The 12,762-nt window shown below is 59.1% G+C and overlaps 1 protein-coding gene across 2 annotated transcripts in view; it reads left to right on the forward strand.

Annotated features, from left to right (window-relative positions):
- SPSB1 (splA/ryanodine receptor domain and SOCS box containing 1) overlaps positions 1-11,217 on the forward strand; it is a 71,542-nt gene extending 60,325 nt beyond the window's left edge. The window contains exon 3 of one of the 2 annotated variants that reach the window (XM_055082160.1): positions 11,023-11,217. In XM_055082160.1, the coding sequence (XP_054938135.1) occupies positions 11,023-11,072 (50 nt within the window). In that variant the 3' untranslated portion in view covers positions 11,073-11,217. Of the gene's footprint in view, positions 1-7,628; positions 7,831-11,022 lie in introns of those variants that run through there. The other variant, XM_055082159.1, reaches the window with a different exon arrangement.
- Positions 11,218-12,762: the final 1,545 nt, after the last annotated feature.

Here is a 12,762-nt window from a genome sequence, read left to right on the forward strand (position 1 = left end):
TGGATGGATGGATGGATGGATGGATGGATGACTAAAGGAGTGAATGGATGGGTGGGTGGATGGATAGAAGGGTGGATGGATGGATGGATGGATGGTCTTTGATAAACATGGTTTGTTTCTGGTTGACCTGCCTCCAGGTTTGATCTGCAGTTGACCACATTCTAGCACAGTAACCAGCATATTATTGAGCTGGGTTTTGCAGCTTTGGGGGTACTAGCGCCTCTCACATAAATGAAAGCCAATGGCCTCTCATTCATTAGACAGATTTAGGGTCTTTCCTGGTGCTGGAGGCTTCTGAGTGGGCTCCTTTGGGACACAGTCCCCTGCAGGGGGTTTGTTCAGTTATGATGTCAGGAGGCCTTTGGAGAGGAGAACATGGATTAGAAACAGGCTGAATCAGCAGCAATTTCCACCTGTCCCTTTGGAAAAGGGAGTGGCCTTTCTCAGACCACGTGTGAAAATAGCCTACCTGTGGCAGCAGTGCCCCGGTTTGGGAAGCGGAGGGCTCTGTGGCTTTGTGGCTGGGAGCCCATGGCGGCAGGAGGCCCCAGCGTTCCAGAACCGTCCATACCCATGCTCAACCCTCACTCCTTCATGAGTCCCTTCTACCGTCTGCAGATCTCACCTTGGAAAGGGGGTGGGCTGGAAAGCTTCGTCCATCCATGCACTGACCTCTTTAAGGGGCGGGTATGGCCTGGCACCTGAGATCTAACCCCACCTGTAGGCCAGGTGAGCCATGGGGGAGGCCGAGGAGCACAGATGCTTCCTCTGGTCTTGCAGCCTCCAAACCTTCAGGTTCCCCCACTCTTCCTCTTCCCCGCTTTAGTCTCAGGAAGATTCCAGAGAAAACATCCAGGGCCATCAGTCAGAGCAAACTCTTAAAATGTTTTTCTTTGGAGGCCTCCGCCGCCCCTCTTTCCCTCGCTGCCCCTCTCAGGCTTTGGCTGGGCCGTGACAGTGAGCCCACAGCCAGGCGGGGCGTCGCCTCACCTGTGCAGCCAGCACCCTAGGTCCTGGGGCTCCTGGCAGGGCCGGCTAGGTGTGCATCCAGCAGGTAACCTCTCCGAGGAAGTAACCTCAGACCCGGTCTAGGGGACCAGCAGGGCGAGTGCTGTGAGTCTTGTCTCTCCAGGTAACAGGGTAGAAGGTCCACAGCCACCTCTGCCCCGTGTGGGGATGGGCAGGGATTGGAAGCCCCAGGACCTAGGGTCTCAGGGGACCCTGCCTGCAGCTCTGTCTCCCTCTTCCCGACAGAGAGTGACCACGGCCCCAGGGAGTTTCATGCCCATCGTGTGCCGACAGATGGGTGAATTGTTGGGTCCGCTGCCTTGTTGCCTGGCCTCTGAGACTGTTGGCCTCTACAAGAACAGGGCAACCCTGTCCCCTCCGGAAACAAGTCCATCCGTGCCGGGGGTTCACACGGCTTCCCTGTGTACGTGCCCAGCTCCAAGGCAGCACACAGAGCCCGGAGCGGCCGGGAGGGGGCTGGGGCAAGTCAGGGCACGAGCAAGCAGAACTGTTCCCCTGCCGAGTCAGGACAAGGTTCAGCAGCAGTTCTGTGGAAACAGTCCTGGAGGCCCAGACGGACGTGATCAGTAGATGCCCTGTCAGCTCTGCATAAGATGGGAGGTCAGACGCTTTCGCAATTTTTCTTGTTTGGGAAACTTAAAAGGGGGTTGAGGGGGAGGGGAGTAGCAGGGACTTGCGCTACGAGAGGCTACCCCTGGGCTGGACCCGGGGGCGGGGGGAGCTGGGGGTGCCCAGACGCTTGGACCCCCTCGACAGTCTTGGTTACTGATGAGGACGCCCCTCTCTCCCCACCATAATGCCAGGCAGCGCCGGGGCCCCCTTGGCTTCTCGCCTCCCCGCTCCTGGTCAGACATGAAAGAGCCCCAGTCTGCACTGCTGGCTGACTTCGGAGGATCCGGATGGGAAACCCCGTGAGGGTGGCGCAGGATCCCCAGCCACTCAGGATGTTAGATCTCATGTCCCAGAAGGGTCTCTCTGGCTCCTGTGTAGAAATGGACAGTGCGGGGCAAGAGCGGCCGCCGGGAGGTCAGGGAGGAGCCGTGACGGCTGTCCAGGGGAGAGGGGATGGGGGTGAGGGCCAGGGTGGGTGCCGTGGAGGTGTCCCTTCCCCGCATCCACGGGGAAGGGACACATCCTGGTGGCTCTGCGTGTCTGGAGACAGGGTCCAGGACATTGGGCAGCGGGGATGGAGCTGAAACCCGCAACCCCTGGATGAGGTCACCAAGGAAAGGAAGGAGGAGAGGGCCGTGGCCGAGCCCTGGGGCGCGTCACCGGGCGGACGATGGGGAAGGAGAGGTGGAATAGCCGTGGGGGCGGAGGGGAGAGTGGTGTCCTGAGCACCCAGGGAGGAAAGGATACTTCGAGAAGGACACAGTGGTGCCAGGCCAAGTACACTCACGGCTGAGACTTGTCCGTCAGCTCTGGCAATGAGGTGATCACTGGTGACCTTGACAGGGGTCGTCAGGATGGGGTGGGTTCCGAAGCCTGAGGGAGGGGCTGGTGTCGAGAGGAGCGGAGGGCGGAGGGTGGTGTGGTCATTTCCTGGGGGTCCCAGGAACAGATGACCGCCAGCTGTGCAGCTTAAAGCAACAGAAATGTGTTCTGGGCCAGTTCAGGTGTCCGAAACCAAGGCGTGGGCAGGGTCGGTTCCTTCTGAGGGCTCGGAGGAGAGTCCGTCCCTCGTCAGCACGCCTTGGCTTGTAGACGCATCGCTCAGTCTCTGCCTCTGTCATCCCGTGACCTCCTCTGTATCTGCCCTCTTCTTATAAGGACGGGGCCCATCCTGCTCCAGTATGACCCCTGCTTAACCAATTACATCTGCAAGGACCCTGGGTCCAACAAGATCACGTTCTGAGGTTCCAGATGGTCCTGAATTTGGTGTGTGGGGGGGGAGGGGCGGTGCTACTCTGCCCACAGCACGTCCCCCTCCCTGTGCTACCACCTGCAGGGGAGATGAGACAGTGACAGGCAGAGCCCAGCGCTCAGATGGTGGCGTGTCTGTGGAGTGAAGTCAAGGACACCCAAGTCCTCTGCCCAGGAGGGTTTGCTCGGCTCTCCACCGCAGCCGAGGAAGGAGGAATGTCAGGGCCCACCCAGGGGGGGCAGGCCGTGACAGGCAGAAGGTCTGGCCAGATACATCTTCTTGGTGTCAGCCTGGGCCGGGCTGTGCTCTCACAGTCTTGGAGGTGATTCTGACCTTAGTGCTCCCTGCGTTGTCTGGAAAGTCTGCTCCCTCCTTCCCGGCCCAGCCCCACCCCACGCCGGCTGCCAGGTCCTGACCTCAGCAGGGCGCAGCTGTCTGCAGAGCGGGTCAGCCGGAGTCACCAGAGGCCTGTGCCTGGCCCCCTCCCCTCCACCCCGGGTGCTGCGCTGGGCATTTTGTCCTCCCAGCCCGCCTTCCCCGGGACGCCAGGTGCACCCTCCCCCGCAGAGTCTCTGCCCCAGTGCTGGGGCCATGGGCTGAGCTGGCCGAGGCCAGAGCAAAGGCAGCGTGTCCCTACGTGACCTCCACCACTGTCCAACCACCTCTGATCACAGGCTACTTGTTCTGACTCTTTCTAGGGGCTCAAGACTTCCAGGGCTGGGCTTCCCTGGTGGTGCAGTGGTTGGGCGTCCGCCTGCCGATGCAGGGGACGCGGGTTCGTGCCCCGGTCCGGGAGGATCCCACGTGCCGCGGAGCGGCTGGGCCCGTGAGCCGTGGCCGCTGGACCTGCGCGTCCCGAGCCTGTGCTCCGCAACGGGAGAGGCCGCGGCGGTGGGAGGCCCGCGTACCGCCAAAAAAAAAAAAAAAAAGACTTCCAGGGCTAAGGCTGCAACCAGAGGGGTTGCTGCGTCATCTTGCTCTTTTCTGGGGTGAAGGGGCAGTGATGGTCATTGTAGGCGGGGGACAGGGCCCAGCTCGGCCCCTAGGTCTGCCCACCACGCTCCCTGGAGATGCAAGAGGGAAAAGGCCTATTTGCAAGCAACAGACTGGCCCTCACACGAGGGAGAGTCCCTGACCCGTGGGTCCTCCCTCCCTGCTCCCTCCTGCTTTTAATGGTGCCTCCCGCTAAGGAAGCATTGCCCTGCAGTTCAGCATTCTCAAATTCTCCCCTTTTTTGGCTCCCAGATACATTTGGTGTGGTTTGTCGTGACTGCGGGTTCAGGGGAGGCCCACCTCTTTTCCTGCTTTTTGCCTCGGTGACCTCCTCCTGGTGTCCTCCCAGCCTCCTGGGATGCCCACACCCGACGCCGGCTCCTTCCTTCCCCCATTCCAGCTGGGCTCTGGGCGAGCTCCTCGTCGGGGGGACTGATCACCCTGCCCTGCAGGGGCTTCCTTGTGGGGGGGAGGTCACATGAGGACAGCAGGTTCTCAGAACTGGGGGGCAGAGAACCAAGAGTGCCCATGTTACCTGACCGGGTGTCAGGCATCCTTCCCCGGTTGGCAAAGACAAGGGGTTGGTGTTTTCTTTTGCTTCTTTTTTGTAAAAACGCCTTGAGGTAAAGGGAAAATACACACAGGTCCCGGGATGGTCATCCTCCACCCGCGACTTTCTAGAAAACACTTCTGGAGCGTTTTCACGGCAAGCTGCTTGCAGGAGGGAGCGTAGGGCCAGTCCCGGCAGCTGTGAAGGCGGCGGGCGGGAACGTCGCTGAACCGGGCACTTCCTGACTTGAGACATTCATCCTTGACCTCGCAGACCCGAAGTTCATTCACAGCCTGTGAACTGGACCCAGCGCCGGGCTCTGGGGCTCCGGCTGGGTTGCAGTCTCTCGGAGAACTGGGAGGTGGCCCCGGCCGCGCGTGTTCTAACAGGCCACCGGGTGGCCGCTTCTCCTGGAGATGTGGACGTGGGTGCGTGGCCTCGTGCAGCTGCTCGACCTTCTCCCGGGAACAGCGCCGGCCTCGCTTCCCGGTCCCTGAGCGCCACCCCTTCTCATTCACATAAACCACGCACAGGAGCGGGGGCACCTGGGCTTCCCAGAGGCGGGCGTGGCGGCCAGCGGCCCCTCGCGCCTCCGCGGAAGAGCGGCGGGCGCGGGCCACGTGGACGGAGCCGGATGCAGAACCTGCAGCCCCCCCACCCCCCGCCCCCGGCGAAAGGACTGAGGTCGTCGGGGAGGCCTTCTGGGTCCTGTGAGCGACCAACCACAATCTGTGGGACAGACGTTTTCCCTGGCACCGTGCCCACGTCCGTTTCTGTGGCCTCACGCGCGGTCTCTGCGATCAGACCATGACCCTGGCCGTCGCTGTTTTGCCTCCCGCAGGATCAGGGGCGGTGGGGTGGGAATGACCTGCTCTTTAGAAACGTTTCTCCCTGCGGGTGTTGGTAAGTTGACCCGAGACCCATTTAGCCAGGCGGTGGTGATGGGACCTCCCTCTCGGCCCTCCCTCCCCCAGGCCGGCAGGGCCCTCGGGCCACGGGCAGTGGCTCTTGAAGCTTTTCTCACGTGCCTTCGGCCGCCAGGGGAAGCCCCTCTGCCTCCCGGCGGGGGCCGAGCCACATCCTCGTGGGAGGAGGTGCCGGAGGAGGATGGGGGAGAGCCTCTGGGTGCAGGAGAGGAGATGAATTTCCCCCTCGATTGCTCAGAGGACCACTCACTTCTCAGCCACGGGCCCGGCCGAGAGCAGCTGCGAGGCGTCGCCGGCCTTCGGGAGCTCGGCCCCTAGGACTCCGGGGAGCCTTTGGTCCGCATCCTTCATCTTCCAGCTGGGGAAACTGAGGCCTGGGTGGAGGGAGCCACCTGCTTGGGGTCAGGCTGCCGGGCGGGGTGAAAGTGAGGGGCCAGATCTGGGGCCACCGAGGCAGGTCGAGGTCCAGTGAAGGAGACCCAAGTCCCTGCGGGCTGGCAGGTGGGAGCATCCCAGCCCAACCCGCCAGGTCTGTGGAATCCTGACCCACGAAGATGGAAGGTCACTTAGTTCCTCCTCCTGCCTCCGGGGACGGCCCCGTTTCAAAGCTTTCCATGAAAAACACTTACTACTTCCATCCCGTCTCCTGTGACTGCCCATGGGAGATGAAGAGCCGTGGTCTGTCTTCTTTTAAAGCCTGGAATTTAGTAAATGCACCATCAAGCCTAAGATGTATTCTTTTTTGTTTTTTAATGGCAGCTTTCTTGCGGTATAATTCACATGCCCTACGTCTCACCCACTAAAGCGCATGAGGCAGTGGTCTCCCGCAGGCTCACAGCTGTGCAGCCATTGCCGCGGGCCATCTCAGAATGCTGTCGTCACCCCAAAGGGAACCCCTACTCAGTCACTCCCCATTTCCCCCAGCGCCCCCAGCCTTAGGATTTGGTCTTCAGTCACCGAATTTTAATCATTTAATTTAATTTAATTTATTTACTTATGGCTGAGCCGTGTGGCTCGCGGGATCTTAGTTCCCCGACCAGGGGTTGAACCCAAGCCCTCGGCGGTGAAAGCACCAAGTCCTAACCACTGGACCGCCAGGGAACTCCCGATAACTGAATTTTTAAATGTTATTTTTAATATCCTGAGACACACTGGTGAATATTACAGAACTTTCATCCACTTTTTCTTGGTGGAATGGGATCTCAAGGGAAATGGTGGGGGCGGTTCTCAGTTTTTTGGTCTGACCGTTATTTTGTTCACTAAGGAGTTGGGGGAGACCGTGGCTGAGGCCACAGGTGCCCTCATTTCACCTCTTTGCCTGTCCAGGACACCGTGGGGGGACCCCAGGCTGTTTCGCTGTGCTCACCCGTACGAGAGCTAGGAGGAGTCAGCTCCAAGAGGTCCGGGGTGAGCAGGGCCCACCATGCTCCCAGCAGCCTCCAGGGCCTTGGAGGGCATGACTTTCCCGTTCCTTCTGGAGCTGAGAATTTACCTGAGATGCGGGCTGCACGGAGCCTCTCTTGCAGGAAGCTAGGCCCCAGGCCCTCCGGGACACAAGGACAGAGGTGCCCTCACGGGCTGCAGCTAGAAGCCCTTCTCGAATCCAGATTCCTGAGGCAGCTCTGCCGTGAGCTGGGCCCAGACTGCCGGGGTTTGGATCCCAGCCTGTAGCCCCGGCGATTCGGTCTCCTCTGCGCCTGAGCACCCTCAGCTGTAAGAGGGGCTGGAGGACAGTCCCCGAGAGCAGCTGGGTTAACGCAGCATGATTGCCCTCCTAAAGGTCCGCGTGGGGTCTGGTGCTGGGGGTACGGCAGGGGAGAGTCCAGCCTGTGTGCCCCGGATGGACGTGCACTGAGGGGGCCTCGAGTTTGATGGGTTGGAGCAGGGACGGCCTGGCTGGGAATGCTTGCTCCGTGTCCTGCCAGCGGTGTGGCCCTGGGCAAGTTATTTGGATTCCGTCCCTCAGTTTCCTCATGGGTAAAATGGGGATGATGGTCATGGTATACCTCCCTGTGCTTTTCAAGTCATTCCTAAGAAACCACCGTGCGGATTAAATGAGGGCCCACGAAGGGGCCTGGTCCGGTGAGCTCTCCGTGCTAGCAACTCATAATTCGTTGCAAGTGTGAAATGAGTTAATCTGGAGTCCTCTAATCTGGGCGTTAAAGCTAGTATTAATGGTGCTGTTGCTGTCGTCAGGGCTGCCTGTTCTAGAGCCACCTAGAGCTGTGCTAACGCAGCGTCCTCTGTCTCTCCCGGGTCTCCGCAGCGGAACCCCTGCCGCTCATGGATCTCTGCCGCCGCTCGGTGCGCCTGGCCCTGGGGAAGGAGCGCCTGGCGGAGATACACGCGCTGCCACTGCCCGCCTCCCTCAAGGCCTACCTCCACTACCAGTGACGCCCCGCCCGGAGCGCCCGCGCGACCGCCCCCGTCCGCCCCGGCGCCACTTCACTGAGCCACCGCCGCGCCCCGCGCCCTGGAGCGGCGTCTGCGGCGTGGAGGCCCTGCTCTTCCTCCGCAGCCTCGCCGGCCGCCCCGCCGGACGCAGACGGCTCTGCACACGGGCCCCTGGGCCCCCCCGCTTCCGGACACTGGCGGAAGATCCCCGCGTGCCGCGCCGCGGCCCCTCCGGGGAAGAGGACACACAGGACAAACTCCTACACCGGGCGCCGACCTGCCCTCGGGGTGGCCCCCCGCACCTGCCGGCTCCCACGGCGCCGAGAGCAGGTCCCGGGGGCGCTGAGAGGTGCTGAGATGAGGGCCGGTGCCCGCGCAGCGGGGCAGCCGCGCCGGACGCAGCTCAGGACGGCAGAAGCTCACCGTGGCCCCCGAGGCAGAGGCCAAAGCTGGCCCCTCCCCAGGCACGCGAGCCCCCAGCATTAGTCCTGGCTGTCGGTGCCCCCGTACCCTGTATTTATTCTTTTAACAGTAACAAAAGCCATTTATTTATTCCATTTAGAAAGGACACCTTGTTCGGGTCACCTCTCTCTGGAGTGCTCTGTTGCTTTCCTTCCACCTGCCCCTCCTGGGGTGTGCGCCTCACCTGGCCTTTTCGCCGGGTCGTGTCTGTCGTGTGTCCCCACGTGGGCACAGGGGTGTCTTTGTTTGGGTCCCTTGACCTACAGCTTCCGGGGGGCTCTGCTCCGAGTGGGCCCCTGAGGGGGCATCAGCCTCACGTGCAATATGAGTGCCTTGGGGGACCCGTCTGCACGGGCAGTGGCGGCTCCCCGCATCCCTCCAGGCAGCCACCCGTCGCTAGGGCTCGTCCGTCTTTGCACGTGGTTTTATTTCTTTAGTCTTCCGTGGGGGTTTTCGGTGTGGGTTGGGTTTAGTTTTTGCTTTCCTACCTGAGGTTGGCCACGTGCATCCTCGCAAGCTCTAGCTTCCCTGAGGACCACCCGAACCGAGACGGGAGGCTGAGTGAGTCTCCGTCCCCTGAGAGGCCGGGGGCAGGGCGGGGTGGGGGAGACCAGAGCGGAGTTGCGCGTCCTAGAAGCCAGTGCAGGTCTCCGCTTGGTGCCCCTGTCCGGGTTCATCACGGTGCTCCAGAGCCGTGAGCTGGGGCAGAGGGTCGGGGCGGGCAGCCCTCAGGAGAGGCACGCACCCTCCCGTGCACACCTCCCCCACGTAGCAGGCCCCAGCACCTGCCGCCGCAGTCACCGTTTCTTATGTCTTGAAGTCGACTCTCTTAGAATCTGCCTTCTGTTCATTTCTGTACAGGTACAGTAGATGACTTTATTTGTTTAAAATGTTTAATATATATGCATATATATTTGTCTGTAAGAATTATGTTTTAAACAGCTGCTGTAGGGTACCTTTAAAAAAAAAAAAAAAGTCTTCCAGTGGAGTATATTTTTTAAAGCACAAAATTGGTGCCAAGACTGGGTGAGGAATGTAAATTACCCCCTTATTATTTGGAGGTTTTATGTCCCCCAGCGGGTGGGGGGAACCTAACCTGTAAGACTTTTAAAGATTTTCCTCCCTTCTGTTTCGGGGTGGGTCATGTTCTGATGGATGTTACACATGAGAGGGTCTCACTTCTACAGATCCCAGCCTTATCGCCTTGACCCAGCCGTCTCCCACAGACGCTGGACAAATCACCGGGCTCCTCGTCATCTCTCTGCACCTCCCGCCCCCCAGCTCCCTGAACCTCGCTCGACCCCACCCTTCTTTCCTCTCAGCCCAGAGCCTTGTGGCCTGTACAGTTTTGAAACTCCCATTCTATTTTATGATGGTTGATAATAGTCAGTAACCTAATAAAGGAAAGTTTATTAAAATACACAGCCACTTGGGAGTCCCTCTTTGTGCTTTGGGGGAAGGGAAAAGGGCGGCTCCAGGGGTTTTTTTGTTTTTGTTTTTGTTTTTGTTTTTGTTTTGCGGTACGCGGGCCTCTCACCGCTGCGGCCTCTCCCGTCGCGGAGCACGGGCTCCGGACGCGCAGGCTCAGCGGCCGTGGCTCACGGGCCCAGCCGCTCCGCGGCATGTGGGATCTTCCCGGACCGGGGCACGAACCCGTGTCCCCTGCATGGGCAGGCGGACTCTCAACCACTGCGCCACCGGGGAAGCCCGGGGGTCCATGGTTTTCAACAGATAACTGGGGGGTTCCCCCCGACCCCTTAGCAGAGGGTGGGATGCCAGCTGGAGCCCCAGATGGAGGAGGAGGAGAACCCCAGAGGGGTGATCCTAGACCATCCCCATCCTTTTTCAGAAGTTTGTGAGCCTGCAGCTCAGAGTAAGGGAACTGCTGACCTAGTAGAAAGGATTCTGCACATCAGCAAGCGCCTCTGGCTTGTCGTTGAGTTGACTGGGCTTCTTGGAGCCCAGAAGTGGGCTCAGAGCCCGAGCGCTGGGCACTGAGTGGAAGGAGCTGGTCCTTCATTCGTCTTTGTGTCCCCAGAGCCAAGTGCACGGGATGCTGAGTGAACCCGTTCTGCCAGCTGCTGTGGGCAGAGTCCCCCCCACTCCACACCCCAGCAGAGAAGACAGGAAATTCCGGCTTAGAGGATTGGCGAGCGATAAAGTGAAGAGTCAAGAGGTTTACTAGATATGATCCATGACTGGTTTCCAAAGAATTAACGAGTGCATTCAGCTCCCTGTGGGCACTCTAAATTCTAAAGGCATGTCAGGCTCTGGTGGTGCTGGGAAAAGTACCCTGGTCTGAGGGCCCAAGACCCCTGGCACCAAGGCCCCGTGTCCCTTTCTCTGAGAGCCTCCTGGCCAGCTTTCCTCAGGCCACCTGCATCAGCACCATCTTTGTTAAGATGCTCGTCTCAGTGCCCTGCCTGAGAAGGACTGCAGCAACATTTCTGGGGCCAGGCCCAGGAATGTGCCGTTTTCTCCAACTCCCCAAGTGACCTTGTCTACGAGAGTTTGGAGACCACTGTTGGCGACTGTGTCAGCTCTGTCTCTGGAAAAGTTGCAGAGGGTAAAGGGAAATTCTTGCGGCGTGTGGCTGGGTTGGGCCTGCAAGGAGCACGTGGCCTCCTGAGTCAGACCTGGGCCCCAGTGTTGCTCTGACCCTCACGAGCTGTGTGACCTGGGATGAGCCTCTGCAAAATGACAGTCACCGTAGAGCCCGCCTCGGAGGAGGGTAGCAAGAGCGAAATAAAGCTTTAGAACAGGGCCGGGCCTATTAGCAAGCATGCGAACAAATGCCTTCCTAGCTCCTGCGCTTCTGCAAAATGGCAGCTCCCGGATTGGAACTGGTCTCTGAGAATGAACCCAACATGCCTCAACCAACCTCCTGACAAATACTCTTTCTTCCCAGGTAAAGTCTCCAAAGATCAAGGTGCGTATTGAGAAAAGGGACCCCTAGGTGCCTTCCCCAGATGCAGTTGGAGGAAAAGGGGGGGCTGAAATTATTTTTAGGTTCGAGTTCATGTCTGGGTTGGAACTCCAGCTCGCTTACAAGGGGGTGGCTGGGGGAGGAGAAGGGTGAGGCGGGGGCGCGGGCCGGGGGGCGGTGGGAGAAGCACAGGGAAAATAAGGGCCTCTGTGCTGCCGGGAGACTTCTAGGGGAGCAGGGTTTTGTGTTGAAGGGAGTGGTCTTAATAAAACCATCGTGCAGACTGGCCCATGTGGTTGTAATTAATACCCTGCCTTCGAGCAGGTAGCAGGCTCTCGGCTTTGCCGTAGATGGGAAGAGCCCCCTTCTTCTGCCTTCCATCTCCTGCACGCGGCTTCCCACCCGCCCTCCCTCCTGCTCCTCGGCGGCGGCGAGATGAGGAATGTGGATTTACTGAACCATAAAGTATGCAGGGGGAGCTGGGGAGGGGGCCGAAGACAGAGCAATTAGTTCATGCTCCAGTCCAGACACCCAAACATGGTTGGAGGCCAGCTGCAAGGAATATTTGAAATAAATGAGCTGCCTGGGGCCAGGAGTTTGCTGTGTTTTCTGCACGGGGCCATGGCAACCAGGGAGGAAATCATGAGCTAGGGATTGGGCTCTAGAATCAACAAATGATGTCCTGGCCTAGCAAGCTTGGAGGAAGCCGCTCAGGACACTCCGAGGGTTTCTTGGGGTTCAGCTGCCGCCGGGCAGGACTGCGCGAGCATCCTCCTGGTGTACTCAGCAGAATCCCGTCCCAGCTTCGGCCCTCCGAGCCCTCCATGGGGTTCTGACTTTTTCTTTTCTTTCTTTCTTTCTTCCTTCCTTCCTTTCTTCTTTCTCTCTTCCTTCCTTCCTTCCTTTCTTCTTTCTTTCTTTTCTTTCTTGCTTTCTTTCTTCTTTCTCTCTCTTTGTTTCTTTCTTTCTTTCTTCCTTCCTTCCTTTCTTCTTTCTCTCTTCCTTCCTTCCTTCCTTTCTTCTTTCTTTCTTTTCTTTCTTGCTTTCTTTCTTTCTTCTTTCTCTCTCTTTGTTTCTTCCTTTCTAAAAGAGAAAGCTAACACTTCTCTGGAACTTTTCTTCCTGGGCCAGAGAACAGCTGCTGGTCTGATAATGCTATTCCTGGGCAGAGAGGATGTTTCTGCCAGAAAAGCCCAGGCCGAGGGCAGCTGGCTAGATGGAAGGTGGCACCGACCTTGCCCCGGGTCTGTCTTTCCACCCAGCCCCGCGGCAGCCTGTTTGGGTCTACTTTGTAAGCAGAAAAGGCAAAGGCCTCACGAATCCCTTCCCTGGCTCTTCTGAGGGTGGACCTTCCAGCTGCCCCTAAGAATGTGTTTTAGAGAAGCACAGGAGTAGGAAGACCTAGTCTGGGGACCTTAACTTGAAGTTCAAGTACCTCCTGCATCTGAATCACCAGGTGACCTTGGGGAGAAAGCAAAATCTCAGAAACTTTGAGGCAGTAGGTGGAGCCTGGGAATCTGCATCTTGAAACGCCCTGTAGCTGATTTTGAGACGTTGTCCCCCTGGGGCCGCAGAGTTTCCTGCAGAGTTGGACCCATACAGAACCCCCTGCTGGCCC

Source organism: Physeter macrocephalus, unplaced genomic scaffold, assembly GCF_002837175.3.
Source record: "Physeter macrocephalus isolate SW-GA unplaced genomic scaffold, ASM283717v5 random_22, whole genome shotgun sequence".
Taxonomy (NCBI): Eukaryota; Metazoa; Chordata; class Mammalia; order Artiodactyla; family Physeteridae; genus Physeter; species Physeter macrocephalus.